Consider the following 19,722-nt stretch of genomic DNA (forward strand, 5'->3'; position numbering starts at 1 on the left):
CAATCAGGCAGTCTGTCGTTGCAACAAACACCAGGCGACCTCACCGGCCGCCGCCTCTTCACCGACGCCAACGGCGACCCCACAACGCCGTCCGCCAGCCCCACCCCTTCCTCCATCCGCAGCGTGTCGCGAACACGGGAACGCGGCTCCACCTCAGCACAGGGCAGCCCGATGCGTCCGCATAGGTTGAGTCCGCCGACGTCGACGATCTTGCCGAATAATTATCGGGATATTGCGGATAGCCCGGCTACTAAGAAGAGGAAGAGGACGGGGGAGGATAGGAGGCCGGTGGTTGCTCCGAGTGGGGCTGTGGAGCACTGAAAGACATTTGATATATACACCAACTGCATCGCCATCGCATCCACTCTTGTATAGACAAACACATTATTGGCTGTCTCGCCATAGTTAAATCGACATCAGAGAGCGCATACCTTCACCCCTGCATATCCCTCCTCCCTATCATCTGGTACCCCTGAGTTTTGCTGCATCCATATCCTTTGTATCTGTATCGATAACGCACATTTCGGCCCCTACATATAGATTTTGGCATTCTGCCCCCCAGAACGCCCAATGTATTATGTTCACATCCTGCGCCCCGAATGGCTCCTAGTTGTTCATCGGATGGGCTGGTTTAAGGATGCGACGAACGTGTTTGTACGGTTGTATGTATATGGAGGAAATGATGAGAATAAATATACAGAAATGTAGCGCTGTTGGGTGTGACTTCCTACTTCCTACGCTGACTTCCTACTTCCTACGCTGACTGCGACGCAGCGAAACCGAAATTTTGATTGGGAGGCTCTATCTCGCTATATCAGCTTATTGTGATCCAGGAAACTGCCCCATCGCCCCCTGCTGTTGCTGCTGTAACAGCGCATTCTGTTCCCCAAACCTTAGCCCCACCCGCTCGGAATGTTTGATGAATTTGTCGACGCATCTGTTCGTGCATGTGTCCTGTGTGATGTGATGATTGTGAGGAAGCTGTGGGGACGGATGTGATGTGGGGGCGGGGTGGGGATATGGCTTACCTCCTTTGTGGACAGGGCTTTTGATGTGAAATCGTTTACGCAGTCGGCGAAGCAGCGATCGACGAGACTGGCGTAGAGGCGGAGGAAGTCTTTCATCTGGGGGTGGGAGTGGGAGAAGTGGGAGTTGGCGAGGCGGGTTAGTGGCGGGGTTGAGTGGATTGCGGTTTCCGGGTCGATCGGGGTAGCGGCTTCGCCCTCGTGGTCGCTCGGGTATTGGGTCCATGTTCCCATGTGGTGCTCCTGACACCATTGACTGCTCTGCAAAACTTTCGACACGTCTCCCCAGCAGCTTCTACGGTTCGCACACCTCCCTCAAATACCCCTCTACGTTTCTTCGGAATGCCTGTCCCCCGAGTCCCCGCTGCCGTAGTACTACGAGGGATGTGCATACCTGCTTCTGTTCGATGTAAGCGTTCATCCGTGAGCGGTCCACGTCCGAGAGTCCGCTGAAGTCCATTGTGGTGAGGGGAGTGGTGGTGGTGCCTGGGGGGGTTGCTTATGTAGATAGATAGATAGATAGATAGATAGCAGTGGGGCTGTTCTTGTCGCTGCTGTGTCGCCGGTCGTTGCTCCGAATGTCGTCTGAATGCAGGAGTGCCGTTGGGGACGCGTCTCTTGTGCGCCTCCATCCGTCAGAACGACACTCTGCGGCCGTCTGCCTGCCTGCCATCACTGCCGCTTCCCAACGTTCAACCCCAACCCCCATCGCAACCGTGTATTCCTTCGGCCACAATCCGGGCATGCGGCCCCTCATCGCTATGGAGAGGTCCGTCAACAAACTGACCTCAAAGACTATCAAACCGCTCAAGCCCAAGCATGTTCAGAGTGCGTATTTCGGTGGATGAGTGCAGGAGGAGCGGAGTGACCAACGCAGTGACGAGCGAACCGTGCGATGGTGGTTTGCGGATGTATCCGAGCGATAGCGAGGAGGATGCTTAAGGGTTCCGAGCGACAGCGACGAGAACGCGACACCGAGCCAATTACCGGAGGTCCAAGAACGCTTGAGCCGCGAGCGACAGCGAAAGCGCGAGCAGAGCGAGCCCACATTCCCACCAAAGGCGCGCTTCCCCTATTTACGGTTCTTGGCGAGCATCAGCGAGCGAAGCGAGCTACTCTCCGCCCGCATCCCAACATCCTCGTCGCAATGTGGTGATGGTTGAATGATGGGTTCATGGGTTGACACTAACGCCTTTCCTTACTTGATTATCAGTATTGACTGGAGCATCATGGCAGCGAGAAATCCCCATATCGGAGTTGTTCCGATACATCAACCACCGGTTGAGGGAAGACCATTGGGTGATAACATTCAAAGCCCTAATAACAATCCACATCCTAATGCGCGAAGGCGCCACCGACCGCGTCCTCGGCTTCATCGTCAGCAACCCGGGTTTGCTACGGATGCACAACTTCCGCGACCGCACCAACACCGCACTGGGCCAGGAGCAGTCCAAGAACCTGCGCGCTTATTCGCAGTATCTCGAGGAGAAGGTGGCGGCATTTAAGGAGCTTAAAGTGGATTTTGTGAGGAGCAAGGCGGATATGATTGCGAGGTTGAGGAGTTTGCCGGTCGAAGATGGGTTGTTGAAGGAGGTGGAGCTTTTGCAGAAGCAGATTGATGCGCTGCTTGGGTGTACTGTGAGTAGCGCGAGTACGAAGCGAGAGCGAGGGCGAGCGTTAGCGAGTTGCGAATTCGATCGAGGACGACCGTTAGCGAGCTGGATGGTTTTCGCCCATATCATTTGCGAATACGACACTCACGCATTCACCCCTTCATTGTTTCCAGTTCTACCTGGAGGAAATCGATAATGTTGTAACCCTACAAGCATTCCGACTCCTCATCGGCGATATGATGGCGCTCTTCCATCTCCTAAACGAATCAGTCATTCGCATTCTCGGTACGTTTCATTCATCAGCAAAAAAGCGGCACGCGAAATTCGCTTGTATGATGCTAACTCTCCGCTTTGAAACAGGGGAATACTTCGAAATGTCGAAAAGCGACGCGGAACGAGCCCTCCAGATCTACAAAAACTTTGCAACACAGACCACCAAAACCGTCGAATTCTTCGATATCGCCCGGCGGCTGAAGCACGCCCTTGGTATGGATGTTCCTGCGTTTAAACACGTACGTTGGAGGTGATTTAGAGCGGGGCGTGGTGGATGGTGGTTGATTTGGTTTCTTTTCAGGCACCGGTGTCGTTGGCGGGAGCGCTGGAGGATTATTTGAAGGCGCCGGATTTTGAGGCGCAGCGGATGGCTTATAAGGAGAAGAAGGGGGGTAAGACAGGTGGAACCGCGTCGGCTTCTGCTCCGGCTTCGAAAGGTTTGTTCTGAGGGATGTCATGTGCCACCACTTCGTACTAACTGCGAACCCCATCAATTTCTAGGAACGGCAGCCACCTCAACGCAATCATCAACCCAACCCACCTCCACCTCCAAGCAACCCGAGAAACCAGCAATCGACTTTTTCTCCAGCCTCGACGACGAACTAAGCGCTTTCCAAGCACCCGCCGTCCAAGCCCAATACAACACCGCCGCCGACCCCTTTGGCGGACTCTGGGGCGGCGGCCAGGACGGCGGCGCAAGTGCTGCCAGCAACCCGTTCGGAGCAGTACAGACCACCAACCCATTCGCTCTGAAGAATCAGGAACTGCAGCAGCAGACGCAGGATATCAATAGCCAGTTGCAGGCTTTGCAGGCGGGGTTGAATACGTTTAATGTGCAGGGGGCGGCGGATCCGTTCGGTGGTGGTGGTGGTGCGGGTGGGCAGATGGTACTAGCCAGCCAGGGCGGGTTCCCGATGCTGCAGCAACAGCAGTCTCAATCGCAGTTTGGGGGTTACTCCCCCTTCGCGATGCCCCAGCAACAACAACAACAACCACAGGGATTCGGCGCCGGGGGAGGCGCCTTCACCGTCGAAAACGTTTTCGGAAACAACGACGCGTTCGGCAGCGGCGGAGGTGGTGCAGCACCAGCAACCCGAAACAACCCCTTCGGCGGCCCCACCACCGCCGCCCTCCCCGCCCCGCTCGCCACCCAACAATCCTCCACCGACCCTTTCGCAGGCCTCGGACTCCCCCAACAGCAACCGTCAACAACAAACCCCACCCTGGACCCGTTCGGTTTGAACCGCCAACCGACGACGTTCGGGAACAATGGCATGCAACAAGGCGCGTTTGCCGCGTTACAGGGCCAGGCTACCGGTGCAGGCTCGTTAAATAACCCGTTCGCGTCTACCGGCCAACCACAACAACAACAACAACAACCATTCGCCCCCCGCTCAACCACCACAACAACAGGCTTCGGCGGCGCACCCCAACCCAATAACTACACCGCCGCCCCTACGCTCTCCACCGCATTCGGAGGGTTCGGGTCGTCGAATCATTCCACGAGTGCCGGGGTGAATTTTGGTGGGAATAGTAATGTGTTGAGCGGGTTTTCCCTCGGGCTTGGCGTCGGCGGGGTCGGCGGGGGTGGAGGTGCAGGTGCAGGGGGGTTTGGGACGACCCACCACCCCAACACGTCGAATGTATCGTTCACCAACAACAACCCGAATGCGAATCGGGCATCGTTTCTGCCTGGGATGGGAGTGTCGGGTGGGAATTTGGGCGGGGCGGGGGCGTTTAACCCGTTTGCGACTGGGGGTGGTGGTGGTGGGATGGGGATGGGGATGGGGATGGGGACGGGTGGGGTGCAGGGACAGCAGGGACAGCAGCAGCAGGGGGCGGCGGCGTTTAACCCGTTTGGAGCGCCGGCTGCGGCTGCGGCTGGGATGGGCGCTGGTGGCGCCGGTGCGGTGCCGTTTGGGAATTTTGCGAAACAGGTGGGTTTCTCGCGGCATCTCCGTGTCAACGGAAAGAATTCTTGGTTGCTCATCGTTCCCCTTTTTGTTTTGGTTTCCTAGGATTCATTGATCTGAGGAAATGTTGCGCTATCTGTGACGGGAACGATTCCGGCCGACCGAAACAAACCATTAACTCGTCACATCATCCCCACCCTTCGAATGAGGGGATTCCGAATCTTTATTCAGACCCCGCTTTCCACATCAACTATAGACCATCACCCTTTGAACGCCTCATATGCTACCACTAGCCTACATTCATTCCATCACCATCACTCTCCCCTCACACACCCACTCCCCATCCAAATCTTCAATACCACTACATTCCATTCATCCCCCCACATCCGTGGTATTCCACCTACGCCGGACGGCATCCTACTTCCAATTTCTAGATCTCGCTGGGCTACGTAACTATAATATTTGAAACTGGTTGCGTCGTGTCATACCCTGGGTGGCTGTGCGTGTGTGTATGCAGGTGTTTGAAGGGTTTCGGGCCGGGAGTGGATTCGGTCAGGACTCCGAGGTCGGCTGAGCATTCGTCGGTGTATGCAGGTGGAGGTCGTGTCTATGTACCTGTGCTCGTCAGATGGCGAAGCCCCCGCCTGATGTGTTCAGAAACACACCTCCAGGAACGGTGATATGCCGCTCCGTGTACATCTCATCTCATCTCATCTCGTCACTCCTCCTCGACCTCGACCTCCTCCTCCTCCTCCGCCACGCCATCCCCAACCAACCCCCCATAATACGCCACAATCGCCTTCGACCTCCCATTCAAAAACTCCTCCTCGACCTCGCATACGCCGCCGGGGCCCGCTAGGTCTGCCAACTGGAATGCAGTGGAGGGGTTGATGATCAGTATACGACCGACCGCACCACGACTTCCCCTTCGTCGAGGGGTGGGTGATCCATACCTGCTGTGATATCACGTTCCGCGGCATGAACATGCATACGTTGGGTGTGACGGCCCGGGCAGTCTCGAATAGGGTCGTCCTGTAAAAACAGCGCGTGGGTGAGTCGGGTGGGACGCCCTCGCCAAACCAATATGATGCAAAAAGAAAACACATACGCGTCAATCGGCAGCATGGTGTGAATATCATACGCGTCCGCCTGTAGGTATTCTGGGCCACCCCATGGCGGGGAGAGGAATATTGTATCCGCCTAACGAATGATCCCCCGTCACGTTAGCGTAAGCTGCTGATGGGTCCAAGGCAACAACATAGCGTCATCATACCGTCCGCCCCTTGAGCACCTCCAACACGTCCCCGAGTACAAACTCGATCTTGTCCTCGACGCCGTAGATGCGCGCGTTGTTGCGGGCGCAGCGGAGTTTCGTGGGGTCGATGTCGATTGCTATCACTGGAAGGGGGAGGAAGGGATAGGTTGGATCGTTTCTGGGATTGAAACTGTCGAAGGGCGAGGAGAGGGAGGATTCCCACCTTTTTTGCAGGTCTTCGCAAACTGGATCGCGTTGCCTCCTGCCTGTTTTGCCCCCGCGCGTGTGAGATGGTAGTCGATGTGTGTGAGACATGATGCGTCGTGGAAGACGTACCCCGCAGAACCCGTCAATGATTGTATCGCACGCCAAGCGCTGTGCTTGGTATTCGGCTACTTTCTCGGGAGTGACTGAGAACCAGCTCTCTACAACGCGACAGAAAACGAGCGAAATCAGACGTTAGATTGGAAGTTGTGAATAGTAGACATGGGCAATTCACACTCATACCTTCATCCAACATGATCCCCTCATCGTATTTCGAAAACAGGTTGTATCGCTGATACCAGTATTTCACCAGATGCTCCGGGATATGCTCCGCGCCCCATATGTAGTATTCATCTCCCAGCTCTTCGTCCCCATTCTTGTATAGAGGTGTTGCGTTGTTTGTCTCCATGGTGCTTTCCGGTTCGGGAATGGGTTGTATGGGCGTCGACACAACCGCCTGCCCCTTCCCCTTCGGCGTCTTCATCACCGCTGGAACCGCATCAATCCCGCCCTGCATCTCCTGCGCCCTCAACGTCGCCAAAAACGCGGCGGCGAGCGATGTCGCCGCCTTTACCGGCTTCAAAATCGCCGGCTTGACGGTGAAAACCGGCCGAGTCGGTTCAGGCGTCATGCCTACTTTATCGATCGTGATCATTGCATCGAGTGCCACCTCCTCTCCCCCCTTGTCGCCATCGCCGTCCTCTTTGTCGTCGTCGTCGTCGTCACTCGCCTCCCCCTCCTCCTTCTCCTTCTCCACGTCCAGCGTCAATCCTCGCTTCTTTTTCTTGCCACGCCCTCTCTTCCTGTTAGCCCGCTTTCGTTTTGTCGATGGAGGCCTTTCCTGTCCACCGGGCGTATCTCCTGCTTTCGAAGCTGGCGTTAGTGCCTCGTTTGGGGAGTCGGCGCCCTCATGCGATTCGAGTCGCCCCTTTAGCTGTTGAGAGTTGGATGAACGTGATGCCACGGGCGAGGAGTTACACTGCAAACACTTCTACTCACTCTATTTGAGGTTGACGCCGAAGCATCCACTTTGTGTGGAGTCGAAGTCACCATTACACGGACAAGTTTGGGCTTTCGGGGAAGCCGCGAAGTTTCCCTCTGGAATGAAACTATGTGGTGCAGGTTTAGGGCCCGTTCCCAACTCTGACGGGTTGAGGCTGCAAAGGCCTCGAGCGCGGGGGGACGAAGTGGCTCCGGTCGTCGTCGAGAATGCGAGTGCTTTCCTGTGCGCTGCTTTCGTTTCCCCGCGTCTTCGCAGTCCTGGCGTTCCTTCCTTCCGCGTCAAGTCCTCCGAGAGACACAGGCACAGACAGGAACCCTAGGCCTTCGACTTGCCGCATACGCAAAGGATGACCTTCGCAGCACGTTTAGCAACAAGGGCCGGGTTGGGACTCGGAGCTTCGACGATCGCGACAGGGCAAAGCTGTGTTGCTCGCGGAATTGCGAGGCCACAAGCGTACTCGACCGGCGCTGGCCCTTCGGCCGACACTGGTAAGCCACTCTTCTGGTTGGAACCTGCTTTGTTTGCTTGCAGCGAGTTCGGTTTACTCAACACCCACTCTTGCCCCCTACAACCAGATATCCTCCAAAGACTACGAGGAGACCTCTCAACCGCCCTCAAAGCCAAGAACAAAAGCGTCTCAACCCCCATCCGCTCCCTCCTCAGTGAAATCACCTACGCCCAGAAACAACAAACCCCAGCAGCAAGCACCGCAGCGACCGTCGCAGTCGTCCCCATCATCCGAAAAGCGATAAAGAAGCGCCAAGAGTCCGCAGACGCGTTCCGCGCGAACCAGCGGGACGATCTGGCCATGAAGGAGGAGGAGGAGGCCAAGTTCCTCGCGGCGTATTTGCCTGCGCAGCTGACGCCAGCCCAGGTTGATGAGTTGGTGAGGCAGATTGCCCTGGATTTGGGGGTGAAGGGGCCGAAGGATATGGGAAAGGTGATGAAGGAGGCGAATGTGAGGATTGATGAGTCGGTTGCGCCGAGGAAGGTTGTCGCTGATGCCGTGAAGAGGATGATCAGTAGCTTATAGGGTGGGGTTGATGTTGATGTGCGTGAGGAGGGATTTAGGGCAGATATAGATAGACCGTAGGCTTTGACACTCAATCGCATATATGGAGTTCCATGCCTCTGTATAGAGTCTCCGTGATGCTATGAATTTCAGTGAGACGATCGCCAACATCGGGCATTTGAGAGCATCAACGACAGTATCGCGGGCTTTTTCCCTGGTTTCATAATGCACAATTCATGTGACTTTTCGACATACACCAAGCGACTAGCCCAATGCATCAGAATAGATCGCCGAGAAAACAGATGTGTCCCCCTCGTAACCTACGTCGCTGCCCGGCGCAAAGTCCCTCCTCGCCATCTTCCTCCTCACATCCACCCATCCACCGCCCCACCGCACGGACAAGTAAATACAAGTTTTTGGCATTGAAACCGCCAAGAACCACCATCTCAAAAGAAGTGATATGTGGCAAGGGCGACGAAGGAGGTACCGGGATCCTCGCGGTAGCAGAGGAGAAAGTATTTTGCAAAATTAGGGGTATGTGTCAAACAACCGCGAAAGAGGGGCGAAACGTCTACAGCAGCTTGTTCAGGATCTCAAATATCGCTGCCCAAAAGAAGAAAGATAAGGAGGTAAGCAAACGCCATCCCTCATAAGTGGGTAGACCATACAACGAAAGATATCCCTTACATGACCCAATCACAACAAACACGATAAACCCCAACAGAATCGGGCCAACGGGGTACTTTGCCGTCTCCTTTTTCAGCGTTGGCTTGACGAAGCCTCGTTTGTGGATGTTTCTATAAACACAATCGTATGAGGATATGTGATGGCATTGTGAGTGTGGCGAGGCTGACGGAGAGCGGCTTACTGTGCGTAGGCTTGGTTCTTTTGGCGGATGGCGGGTGGTGCGGACTATATATCAAACAGGGATGAGTGGCCCGCTCGTACGTGCGTATTCTTTTTCCGGAATAGCTGCTCCTTCAGCCTGACGCGGAGTCCTCCAACTGCCCCCAGCCCGTGGAACCGAGTAGTTATAGCTTATATCGCCGCCCCAAGTCGCTTTCCCCTCAGTAGGTTTCCACCATGCCCAAGTCGTGGTGATCACACGCCCGAAATAGTCCAGAGCCCAGAGTCACCCACCATGGCTGCAAGCGGATATGAGAGGGGCTGGACTAACGGTCGAAGAAGTTGTAATTCGTTCGTGAGTTGACGGCTGTAAGTGTCCTAGATCATGAGTGTAAGTTGGATGTGTTTGAATGTGCGGCTACCAGGTTGCATACTTTTGTTTGCGTGTGTGTGCAGAGATACAGTCGGCTGGAGTTCTGTGCTGGTTGGCTTGGGCTTTGTAGAGTGGCAGTCTGCGTCCGTTGTGTGGACGAGGTTGGGGATTGGGCTTTTGAGAACTCGAAGCGTGGAGCCTTCCAGAGAGCGACGTGTGCGACCCAGAGCGGAATGCGAGCAATCCAGCCAACCACGGAGCGCGTCGCTGACCGCCGCCGTCACTCACCCGCGTCGCTGGTCTTCCCACCCTTCCTCCCGTCGCAAAATACCTAAGACTATGTGCACAACAGAGGACAACATAGCTGACTTACGCAATCACCTCGGCCGCTCATAAATGATCTCAATCCTCCCCACCCCATCCGGATCAACCTGCGCAACATCCGAATACTTCCTCGTCACCCGCTTCCTCTTCCTCCACTGCCACAGTCCCCCTCCCACACCCCCCCTCAAAACCATCCCCAAACCCACTTCGCCACCCTCCCCACCCCCTGCGCTTCCTCCTCCGCCCTCGGTATGGTGGCAGCAACATGCAACAAAATCGCTCCCAACTCACACTAAACGTCCCAATCTCGTTCACACTCTCAAACGCTGGATCGGAACTCGCACCCTCGCCATGCACATGATGTTTCAGCAACTCGCGACCGAACATTACAAGACTCCGACTTTAAGTGGGATTAGCCCTCACGCCAACGTCAAAATCAACCAGTATTCGAATTCAATCGTTGCACTAGTATATTAGATTCCGGAGCCGAAGTGAATCTGATGTGTCGCTTCCCGTCACTCGACGCGCAAAACCACGCTAAGGCAATTAAGCGACGCGCTTATTTGGTCGGTAATTGACAGGATTGACAGCATTCCAATTTGCGAACTTCCATGCCTCGGAGGGCTCATTCGATCATCCCAGAGCGAGGCTGCAACGGGCAGAGATAAGCGGGGTCTTCAGGCAGTGTCAACAAGGCGTCGCCGGATCCTACGTCGTGAGGCCCCGAGACCACCTCTCACCGCATCCACTGGTCCTCCGTCTTTGCGTGGCTTATCTTACATTACATGGCGGGCGTACGTCGTACTGCGAGCAGTCATGGTCGTCGCCGACGGAAACTTCACATGTGCGGGATGTAGTAGCACGTAGCACCTACATAGGTCCCTCCTACGACGACGGAACTGACTTGCATCCAGTTTTTTTTTCCTTGCCAAGGCACTCCGCGAAAAGGGCCTTATCTATATTAACCTCGCTGGTCATGTTGGTTCTCCGGCGTGAACGGCAAAGGAAGAGGTCCCGAGTCGAAGCCCAATTTGGGAGCAATGCGTTCGGTGCTATGTGTCATGATGGGACGTGAGCCTTCCGCATGTCCGAGGCGCCCGACGACGGGCATATAAGAAGGCGAGGTGACGAGCGTCACCTCCCTTCCAACAACTATCGCTCGGCAACGCAACAATGTCCGCAACATCATCGACTGACGTCGAGTCTGCCTCTGACATCACTCAAATGGCGTCCAGCAAGCCTTTCCAAATCGGCACATACATACACTGGACCATTGCCGACAAGCCCGACAAGGTTCACGCGACCGACCTCGCCTCGGTGAAAACATCCCTCTCCTCCGCCGATGTCCGCGCAACGCTCCTCTCGCAGCTCGGCTACCACCCATCCGACGCATCTCACGTGCTTACACTGTGTCGTGCGGACGGGTCCGTGATCCCGTTGACGGGCGCCATCCCGCCCAACTCGTGCGACGATGCATATGTTTTGCACGTAGTGAAGGCTGTCGGTGATGCCGATGCGGTTGCCGTTCCGGCGGCTGCGGAGCTTCCGGCGAAACGTGCGGAGTTGGAGGATGTGCATGCTGAGATTGATGCTTTGAAGTGGTATGTTCCCTGACCGCCTGTAACCAAGCCGTTGACTGATTTTCATCCTTCTCCGCTCTTAGGCAAGTCCGCCTCATGAAAAAGCAGCTCGCTTTGGGCGGACCGCTTTCCGCCGGCGGCGCAACCCCCCCGGCACCCATGTCATCGGACCGGCGCCACCTCACGGACGAAGAAGCGCAAGAAATCATCCAAGACCTCGAAATGCTCGCCACAGAACTCACTCTGGTGCACGACCTCGGCTTACCCGCCTTGCCGTTTCGCCGGTTCCTGTTTGGGTTAAAGGACGCGTTCGAGAAGAGTTCGACGCCGGTGGATTTTAGGCAGTCGCATCAGATGACTAGGGCTGTTTTTCATGTGTTGAAGGCGAATCATGTGACGATGAAGTGGAAGGGGATAGACAAGCTTGTTTGTTTGGTGGGTGGTCGTGAATCGGGCTGTTTAGGGGATTTGGAAGGACGCTAATATGCAACCTTTTCTTTTGCATCAGCTGAGTACCCTCACATATGGCTTGCGCAAACCGACCGCGGACAAAGCCGCACCTCACCAAGAGTCCAAATCTAACCACTACCACGCCCAAGACCAATTCTGTAAGCCTTCTCTCTGCGCTCTCTTCGCAAGGGGACCACCTACTAACGCACATCCGCCCACCAGCAATCATAACATCCCTCCTCAACACCCCCCCAACCAACTTCCTCTCCCACCTCGACCCGCACGACTTCAAAGACTTCAAAGAAGCTCTCAAATCCAACCTCTCCATCCTCGCCGCGCCGCGCACATTCCTCCCAGAAATCCCCGCTCGCAAGATCAACCCCAACACCACTGCGAAGGATGGTAAACCGCATCAATCGCAGATCCCGAGTGTGAGCGCTGTGGATCGGTTCAGTAAGAGTACGACGGGGACGACGGCGCAGTTGAAGAGGAGGGGATCGTTGGATTTGAAGAGTAGGGCTGCTAAACCGGTGGATTTTGGGGAGTTCAAGAAATCTGCTGCTGCTGCCGCCTCTCCTGTCGCGGTGCCTGCTGCCACGCCCCCGCCGTCGCCGCCAACAGCCGTCGTGGAAACGCCTACAGCAGGTCCTACACCAAGGGAAGACAAAGTCATGAAAGAACGTCAGCTGGCCCGCATGTAAGCCTCCCTCCTCCCTCGTATCACCCGGGCATCTCTAAACCTCCTCCCTCCCTCAGCTACGAACAAGAAGGCGTCGACAAAGAGCTCGCGGCACTCATCAAACAAGACATGCTCGATCTCACCCCCAACGTGCGCTGGACCGACATCGCAGGGCAAGAAGAGGCTAAAACGTTGCTAGCCGAAGCGCTGGTCATGCCGGCACTGATGCCGGAGTTCTTTAAGGGGATTCGACGACCGTGGAGGGGGATATTGATGACGGGGCCGCCGGGTACGGGGAAGACTATGTTGGCTAAAGCTGTTGCTACGGTGAGTCGAACGATCCCTGTCTTCCTTTGATGCGCCGGCTTTCTCAACCCCGACTCCCACCATTAGGAATGCCGCACAACCTTCTTCAACGTCTCCGCCTCAACCCTCGCCTCCAAATGGCGCGGCGAATCCGAAAAACTCGTCAAAACCCTCTTCACCCTCGCGCGCATCCACGCCCCCTCCACTATCTTCATCGATGAGATCGACTCCGTCTGTTCCGCGCGGGGCGGGAGTAACGAGCATGAGACGAGTCGGAGGGTGAAGAGTGAGTTGTTGGTGCAGATGGATGGGGTGGGGAGTAGTGCGAGGGACGGGGTTGTGATGGTGCTGGCGGCGACGAATTTGCCTTGGCTTTTGGATGAGGCGATGCGGAGGAGGTTGGAGAAGCGGATTTGTAAGTGTCTTCTCTCCGGCACATTGTTTTATCTTCTGTGAATATATGGGCTGATATGATCTGTTTTCTTTGATTTGCGAAGACATCGGCCCACCAGACCAACTCGCCCGCGAGCAAATGCTGCAACTCAGCCTGCGGGACGTTGCCGTCGCGCCCGATGTTGATTTGGAGGAGATCGCGAAGCAGATTGGAGGGTTTAGCGGGGCTGATATCGCCAATGTGAGTAGTCAACATCTCATCGCCTTTCTCTGCGACACCATCTGATGGTTTATGTCGTCCGTGTAGCTCGCCCGAGACGCAGCAATGATGAAACTCCGCGAAAAGATGCGGACCATGAAACCCTCCGAGATGCACAAGATGAAAGCCGGTACGTCTCTCCATCCCTCCTCTCCCTCATTTCCCCAATCCTCCTCTAACCCCCTGTATCCTCCCTCCATCACAGATGAACTCGTCGCCCCAATCACAACCTCCGACTTCACCACCGCGCTCAAGAAAGTGCAGTCGTCGCTGTCGGGAGCCGATATTGAGCGCTATGAGCAGTGGTTGGCGGATTATGGGAGTGCTTAGAAGATCATTGAGGACACGGCGTAGATTGGTGGGGTGTGGGTATGGGCTGTTGGTTGGATGTTAGGATAGGTGAAAAAAGACGGGCTCTGTGTGGTTACGGCTCTCGTTCCAGTCATTTCCGTCGTTGAAATAGAAATCGCCGAATGTTCCGCTCTGACGCTGAATATGTATTTCATGGCAAGGTGTGAATGTGGTTTGAAGGAGTTGACTCAGTGACCGCAATGCCAGACCTCAGGAAGAAGAATGGCCTCTCCCCCGTGTAATGCTGAGGAGATTCGCGTTTGCAACCGAACGACCGTCGTAGCTTCCGTGCTCTGGTCAGCTCCAGGGTCAGCTCTGGTTCATGCATACGGGACAACGGATGTCTCACGTGTCGAGCGTACGCGCAGGTAAGTTTATGACATTCGATTTCCCCCATTCGGGGAAGAAGGTGAACATCCGCTGAGCTTGTGCGCATGGTACACTACCTCGAGGGCCGGTTTCCAGGAATCTTTGCTTGCGCACAGACGAAGGCGTTCGCTAAGATTCACAGTGGTGGTTCTTATCATATCTTCCATGGTCTGGATAGCCCGGGTCGCCCTCCGAAGTGAATGGCGTGCTGGGTACCACCCTTCAAATTCCCAGAGGCAAAGTGCTGTCGCTTTGCGAATTCGAGAACATTCGTGCTTTCGAACCCGAAAAAGTAAGCAGAAGCGGGCACTGCCTTGACTCATGCTCCCGATCCGGCAACATCACCTCCCTACCAGCGATTCGGCCACTCTCGGAAAGGCGGTCCATCAAAAGCCGATATTCCTGCACGGAGGATGCACGTCCAATGTCCTAGGCCCTTCTCAAGAAGGGGGTCGTTCACTCGGTTCCGGTTCGGTCGTTGAGAGGATACCAGCGCCTCGAGGCAGCCATCTTTGGCACACGTCGTTTCGCCTCCGGTTTCGCTCCTTCTCCGGGGTCCTGCATCTCTCTCCGGTCTTCGGGATACAAATGCCCGGTTAACGCAAAGTCGACACACCGCTCTCACTTGGCGCTTCTGCCTCTCCTTGTTCTATGACGTGATGATTCAAACTTCCTCGGGTGATCTGGTGCTTGGTCGCCGTTGCGTAAACTCCAGCTCGGAGAGCGCTTGCCGGGGGAGTGAGAAAAGCCGGTGGGTGGCTCGACCCCTTTGACTGTTTTCGATTGAAAGCCCACCCCCAGCTCGAACAGCTACGCCAACAGTGACTGTAACAAGCCTCGAAACCCCAAAGATGGTTTTTCAGGAGAGAAAAATGCGTCTTCTCCCCACCCCCGGAGTTTAACAGCGATCCTTACGACTTCAGTGCCTCCCCACTGACTTGTATCGCTCTGGCTCTCCCTCTCCTTCCTCCCAGAGGGGTGACTGAGTTGCCCGGTGGTCTTGGTTCCGGGGATGATGTTTTGTTTGAACGCGTCCGCTCCCAACAATGCTCGCAATGTTCACAACGGCAAGAAGCTCACGAACGGCCTGCGAACGGCACAAGGCTGGCACAGAGGCATCGACATCGTGGTGCTCTCCCTAGGAGCATCGACGTCGAGAGCGACCGGAGGGTTGGATCTGGAGTCTACTCGCAGCGTCCAGTACCTGGTTGTACCCCACCGCTCAAGACTTCATTTGGGCAACGACGGACCTTCGCTTGGCCCCCTTACATAGACTCGGAGAAAGGGCTGCCATAACGCTCCGTCATATCAGTCAAGGCCTCGCTCGGGAAGGCAGAGTATCCGATTGTGAGCGCCAACTGAGCGAGCGTCACTTGCCCCGCTCGAGCATCGCGAAACAATGTCCGACCAACTAGAATCCTTCGCGCAAATCTACGCATACCCACCCTTCTCTACCCGCGCACGCACCGAGAAGCTATGTCGATCCGTCATGTCCGACCCGGAGCTCTATGCTCGCATCGCGCGATCCATGCGTGTCATCCTTCCTCGCCAACTACTCGCCCCCGATGAACAAGATGACGAGCAAAGGCGAATCATACGCGATAGCCTTCGGTACCGTATCCCCGTGTACTTCGGGCGGATATGCTCGCAATCGTTCAACGATGATGTACTTCTGCGTGTATGCGGGTACACTGCCGCGGAAGGCCACACCAAAATCCTTCCAAAATGTCGATACGTCGTATGCGGGCGCGTCCTCGCCACCAGTCCCTGTGTAGATACCCCAAAACCCGCCTACGTCGCGCACGCATGGGGCATCAATTTCGAGACTTCGGGGACGTGGGATTACAGTCATTATATGGACTCCGAGGGCCGGATTCTGCGCGATACGTTTGAAACGACGCAAAGAGATATGTGCAGGATGATTGTCCGCGCTGGTGAGCATGCACTGCATGATGCTGGTGCGGGCTACGTGGATCTGTTGGTGCCAATGATTGGCATGGGCGTGTTCATGCAGGCATGTCGGAGTAGCGACGATCGCAGTTGGGCGTTGAATACGCTGGTGCAGCAGCTCCACTCCGCCGTACACGAATCCACGGCAGAAGTGCGGGTAATATTCTACGGCGACACCCGCATCAAACCTCTCCCCACATCCCCCAAATTCACAGTCAAACTCGGTGGGGATATGTTTGCCGACGCCGGCGAGTTGCTAGCGACATCCGCATGCGTTTGTGTCGTCAACGCATGGGACCCCGTGAGTTTCATCGGCAACGGGATGGCGCATGACCGGAGTATCGACGGAATGATTGGCAGCGGGATGGGTTATGGGGCGGGGTTTGCCAATTCGTGTTTTACGCATAACACGTACCTTATGCCGGCGGTGTTGGACAGGGAAAACTGGATTGGGATGGAGAGCGAGGCTGCGGGTATGGAGAACGACGTGAAAGAATAGCAGGTGCTTATTCGAGTTGGACAGAACGCATACCTCGCACCCGCCGACCATTCACACCTACCCGCTCACTGGCGCGTCGGTGGCGTGTCCGGCTGCATCGTCAAATCCCCGGATCCCTACACCTGGACCCTGCGCGACTCGCATTACCTCCTAGACCAACAAGGCCACGCATGGGACGTTTATTCAACTGACAGACAACACATCGACTACGTCGTATCATGGCATCGATTCAACGGCGGCGCAAATCAACGGTTCGAAATTGAACAGGGCGGCGTGACCCATCGGGGTCTTTATGCCTATATCGACGCCGAAAACACTCTCAGGCTCACACCAACCGCATCCCAATCCGTCGCTCTGCGATTCCTCCCCGCTCCTACAGGGCCCACGCCGGCATTCTGGACACAGCTTCCAGCACAGCTGCCATACCCGTTATTCTATCTCTCTGAGCAGCAAGCGCCCGTCCTTGCGAATCACCCCGATCTGGAAGCATACACCCCTTACCTCCCCTGCTGGGTCCCACAGGCGCTGATCAGCACCGCCCTCTTCGGGTCCGCCGAAACAGTCGCCCAGACACAGAGGGCTAGGGGGACGGCCTGGGTGTGGGCCACCGAATTCAGTAACGTGCATTCCACCTTCGAATTTACCGAACCGCCCATCACGGTGGACGGCGAAACATACCCCGGCGGCCCTGAAGTGTATTTCCAATTGATGAAGTACCACGGCACCCCGGCGTTCGATCTCGCGCGGCAGGCACTTACACCCGACGCTAACGGGTATGTCAACCCGTCTGACGCGTTTGCGGTCGGGCTGAGGTGGGCGTTGCGGGATGATTGGACGGACGTACGGGAGGGTGTGATGGAGAAGGCGGTTCGGGCGAAGTTTGAACGGGAGGAATTGAGGGAGTTGTTGAAATCGACGGGGACGCATCCGCTCGTGCAACTGAAACCGGGCGATGGGTATTGGGGGACGGGTGGGGATGGACGTGGGGGGAATGTGCTTGGGGTTATTTTGGAGAGGGTAAGAGGGACGTTGTAGTTTGTTGGATAGGGACATTTTGGGGACGGTTGGTGGTGAGACTTTCTATTGCGTGAGTGGATCGTTTCTTTAGGGGTTGGTCAACATCTTCATCCTACTTTGGATCGACCAGGGGTGGACATAGAGATTGTTTGTATTTATATACACATAGACAGGATGTATATCAGCATTCGGCCCCTTTGTTTGTGTTGTTCTTGGATTTGCAGAGTGGCAAAGTTGGGAAATAGAGGCTCGACATAGAGGAAGGGACGACTGTGGGCGTCGGTGTCATGCGCATATGGATATGTACTGTACAGCATGTATAGTATGCACAGAGCTATAACCAGGGGCGGGCGTCCCGTCGGATGTAGGATGTGCAGGCGGACAGACCGTCTCTCATAGATGTTGCTTCTCAGCGAGGGGCGTCATATGCATGGAGGGGTGGAAAGTCCAATACGCCTGTGATATCGTAACTACATATAATCATCGTATCTATGTAAACCTGCCCCAATTCTACAATCTACACCCCCAAACTCTCCAATGTCAATTTTAGAGCCTCCTCCACGCTGACCCGCGGCTTCCACCCCACCTCCTCCCTCAATCTCCGCACATCCAACGTCAAGCTCTTCCCCATCACACACGCCACATATCGCGACAACGTCGGTTCCCCAGCTATCCCAAAACCTTCCCAAATGATCTCGGAGAGGTACCCGAGGAAATAAGCCGCCCAGAATGGTAGCGGAATCGGTGTGGGGTGTGCGGACAGGTGCGTCGCGAGGTGTGCAAGCAGGCTGTGCATTTGTAATGGGCTGTCGTTGGAGATGTTGTATGTGTGGCCTAAACTCCACCCATAAGATATCCCAAAAAAAGAAAAAAGGACCAGCGAGAAACACAGACTCCACAGAACATACCATTTACGACATGATCCCCAACGGTGGCAACACACGCCATTGCGTCGATTACGTTACCGACATAGGTTACGTCCATCCACCCCTTTCCGTTGTTGATGACTGGGATACGGCCGCTTTGGATGCGGGAGACGAGGCGGGGGAGCCAGGTTGTGTCGTTGGGGCCGGTTATGCCGCGGGGGCGGAGAATTACTGCTGCTTTTAGGTGCGGGTGCCCGGGGGTGGGTTGCAGGGCGGCGTGGATTATGTGTTCTGCCATCTGATAAATATATCGAGCTAGTTGATGAGTTTATTCTGTGCCAACCTCCTCGCAGTTGGAACATACCAACTTGGATTTAGCGTAATAATTGATCTGCTGACTCAACGAGACCACATCCTCTTCCTTGATACTTAACTGGTCGCGGGGGCAGGTGTAGATGCTCGGAGTGGAGACGTGCACGAGTAAGGGTACGGCGTGGGTGATGCAGGCGGAGACGATGTGTTGGGTTGCGGTTATGTTGGCTGAGACAAAGTCCTTCCATCTAGGGGATTTCAGGAGAGCGTGAGAAGTATGAAGCAAGGGTTCCAACTCCGGTGCTTGCCGCAATGCCCTCCACTCATCACACCTACCTGCCAGCCAATTCACACTTTGCAGCACAGTGAAACACCACCTCAACCCCCTCCATCACCTCCCCAAGCACTTCCTCAACCTCTCCCGCCTCCCCACCTAAATTAACCCCCACAAAAACCGCTCCCATCTCCCTCAATTTCCTCCCCTTCACTTCATTCCTGCCTATTGCGATGACTTGAAGGTCGGTGGGTGGGATGTGGCGGGCGGGCGGGGAGGGAAGTTGGGAGGGGAAGGGGTGTGTGAGACCCTGTGTGAGGAGAGTGGAGGTGAGGTGCTGCCCGAGGAAGCCTGTTGCGCCTGTCACTAGAACTTTCATCGTGCTGATAGGCTCTTCCGTGCGTATCTTCTGGGAGGGGTTGGGATGCGGTTTGTTGGATGGTGACATTGCTGAGGGACATTCGGCGGTCTGCGGGCGGGAGCGGCCGCGACATCTCGACGCGTTCGCTGAACATC

General features: G+C 55.6%; 9 protein-coding genes across 9 annotated transcripts; 5 read left to right on the forward strand and 4 right to left on the reverse strand.

The window, feature by feature from the left end:
* Nucleotides 1-819: 819 nt before the first annotated feature.
* On the reverse strand, nt 820-1,124 carry EV422DRAFT_497353 (Tim10/DDP family zinc finger protein; the record flags this gene model as incomplete). Its single annotated transcript, XM_053067942.1, has 2 exons — nt 820-954; nt 1,029-1,124. 2 exons carry the CDS (start codon nt 1,122-1,124, stop codon nt 820-822), a joined length of 231 nt encoding a protein of 76 aa, XP_052924741.1.
* Nucleotides 1,125-1,414: 290 nt separating this feature from the next.
* Nucleotides 1,415-4,936, forward strand: EV422DRAFT_92051 (ANTH domain-containing protein). Its single transcript, XM_053074503.1, has 8 exons — nt 1,415-1,853; nt 2,239-2,663; nt 2,812-2,923; nt 2,999-3,150; nt 3,213-3,348; nt 3,413-4,324; nt 4,747-4,848; nt 4,930-4,936. Exons 1-7 carry the CDS (start codon nt 1,604-1,606, stop codon nt 4,761-4,763), a joined length of 2,004 nt encoding a protein of 667 aa, XP_052924742.1. The 5' UTR covers nt 1,415-1,603; the 3' UTR covers nt 4,764-4,848; nt 4,930-4,936.
* A 606-nt stretch (nt 4,937-5,542) lies between these two features.
* EV422DRAFT_497304 (RNA cap guanine-N2 methyltransferase-domain-containing protein) lies at nt 5,543-6,752 on the reverse strand (the record flags this gene model as incomplete). Its single annotated transcript, XM_053067937.1, has 7 exons — nt 5,543-5,692; nt 5,778-5,856; nt 5,933-6,024; nt 6,098-6,222; nt 6,303-6,345; nt 6,416-6,504; nt 6,587-6,752. 7 exons carry the CDS (start codon nt 6,750-6,752, stop codon nt 5,543-5,545), a joined length of 744 nt encoding a protein of 247 aa, XP_052924743.1.
* Nucleotides 6,753-7,339: 587 nt separating this feature from the next.
* On the forward strand, nt 7,340-8,505 carry EV422DRAFT_91864 (Yqey-like protein-domain-containing protein). The gene is made up of 2 exons (XM_053074502.1): nt 7,340-7,834; nt 7,922-8,505. Exons 1-2 carry the CDS (start codon nt 7,693-7,695, stop codon nt 8,377-8,379), a joined length of 600 nt encoding a protein of 199 aa, XP_052924744.1. The 5' UTR covers nt 7,340-7,692; the 3' UTR covers nt 8,380-8,505.
* Nucleotides 8,506-8,929: 424 nt separating this feature from the next.
* EV422DRAFT_568380 (ribosome associated membrane protein RAMP4-domain-containing protein) lies at nt 8,930-10,288 on the reverse strand (the record flags this gene model as incomplete). The annotated part of the gene is made up of 4 exons (XM_053072640.1): nt 8,930-8,961; nt 9,046-9,155; nt 9,227-9,270; nt 10,193-10,288. 4 exons carry the CDS (start codon nt 10,286-10,288, stop codon nt 8,930-8,932), a joined length of 282 nt encoding a protein of 93 aa, XP_052924745.1.
* A 489-nt stretch (nt 10,289-10,777) lies between these two features.
* On the forward strand, nt 10,778-12,834 carry EV422DRAFT_92101 (uncharacterized protein). Its single transcript, XM_053074504.1, has 4 exons — nt 10,778-11,502; nt 11,565-11,916; nt 11,990-12,089; nt 12,154-12,834. The coding sequence occupies exons 1-4, from the start codon at nt 11,075-11,077 to the stop codon at nt 12,630-12,632; spliced, it is 1,359 nt and encodes a 452-aa protein (XP_052924746.1). The 5' UTR covers nt 10,778-11,074; the 3' UTR covers nt 12,633-12,834.
* EV422DRAFT_497280 (katanin p60 ATPase-containing subunit A-like 1) lies at nt 12,689-13,898 on the forward strand (the record flags this gene model as incomplete). The annotated part of the gene is made up of 5 exons (XM_053067933.1): nt 12,689-12,937; nt 13,004-13,331; nt 13,414-13,550; nt 13,617-13,698; nt 13,774-13,898. Coding segments are annotated over 5 exons (921 nt in total), but the record flags the coding sequence as incomplete, so codon positions are not given.
* Nucleotides 13,899-15,687: 1,789 nt separating this feature from the next.
* EV422DRAFT_568382 (uncharacterized protein) lies at nt 15,688-17,896 on the forward strand (the record flags this gene model as incomplete). The annotated part of the gene is made up of 3 exons (XM_053072641.1): nt 15,688-16,725; nt 16,762-17,754; nt 17,846-17,896. 3 exons carry the CDS (start codon nt 15,688-15,690, stop codon nt 17,894-17,896), a joined length of 2,082 nt encoding a protein of 693 aa, XP_052924748.1.
* A 375-nt stretch (nt 17,897-18,271) lies between these two features.
* EV422DRAFT_568383 (uncharacterized protein) lies at nt 18,272-19,654 on the reverse strand (the record flags this gene model as incomplete). The annotated part of the gene is made up of 4 exons (XM_053072642.1): nt 18,272-18,588; nt 18,663-18,918; nt 18,985-19,180; nt 19,269-19,654. 4 exons carry the CDS (start codon nt 19,652-19,654, stop codon nt 18,272-18,274), a joined length of 1,155 nt encoding a protein of 384 aa, XP_052924749.1.
* Nucleotides 19,655-19,722: the final 68 nt, after the last annotated feature.

The sequence above is a fragment of the Fimicolochytrium jonesii genome, assembly GCF_025526975.1.
Source record: "Fimicolochytrium jonesii strain JEL569 chromosome Unknown EV422scaffold_15, whole genome shotgun sequence".
NCBI classification, from domain to species: Eukaryota; Fungi; Chytridiomycota; class Chytridiomycetes; order Spizellomycetales; family Powellomycetaceae; genus Fimicolochytrium; species Fimicolochytrium jonesii.

What these genes read in the sequence shown, in the direction of transcription:
- EV422DRAFT_92051 (XM_053074503.1), top strand. Translation starts at nt 1,604, where the DNA reads ATGTCGTCTGAATGCAGGAGTGCCGTTGGGGACGCGTCTCTTGTGCGC. An exon ending in ATGCGCTGCTTGGGTGTACT is followed by an intron (nt 2,664 to 2,811) that starts GTGAGTAGCGCG and finishes CATTGTTTCCAG; the next exon opens with TTCTACCTGGAGGAAATCGA. An exon ending in ATGTTCCTGCGTTTAAACAC is followed by an intron (nt 3,151 to 3,212) that starts GTACGTTGGAGG and finishes GTTTCTTTTCAG; the next exon opens with GCACCGGTGTCGTTGGCGGG.
- EV422DRAFT_91864 (XM_053074502.1), top strand. Translation starts at nt 7,693, where the DNA reads ATGACCTTCGCAGCACGTTTAGCAACAAGGGCCGGGTTGGGACTCGGA. An exon ending in TGGCCCTTCGGCCGACACTG is followed by an intron (nt 7,835 to 7,921) that starts GTAAGCCACTCT and finishes CCCTACAACCAG; the next exon opens with ATATCCTCCAAAGACTACGA.
- EV422DRAFT_92101 (XM_053074504.1), top strand. Translation starts at nt 11,075, where the DNA reads ATGTCCGCAACATCATCGACTGACGTCGAGTCTGCCTCTGACATCACT. An exon ending in GAGATTGATGCTTTGAAGTG is followed by an intron (nt 11,503 to 11,564) that starts GTATGTTCCCTG and finishes CTCCGCTCTTAG; the next exon opens with GCAAGTCCGCCTCATGAAAA. An exon ending in TAGACAAGCTTGTTTGTTTG is followed by an intron (nt 11,917 to 11,989) that starts GTGGGTGGTCGT and finishes CTTTTGCATCAG; the next exon opens with CTGAGTACCCTCACATATGG.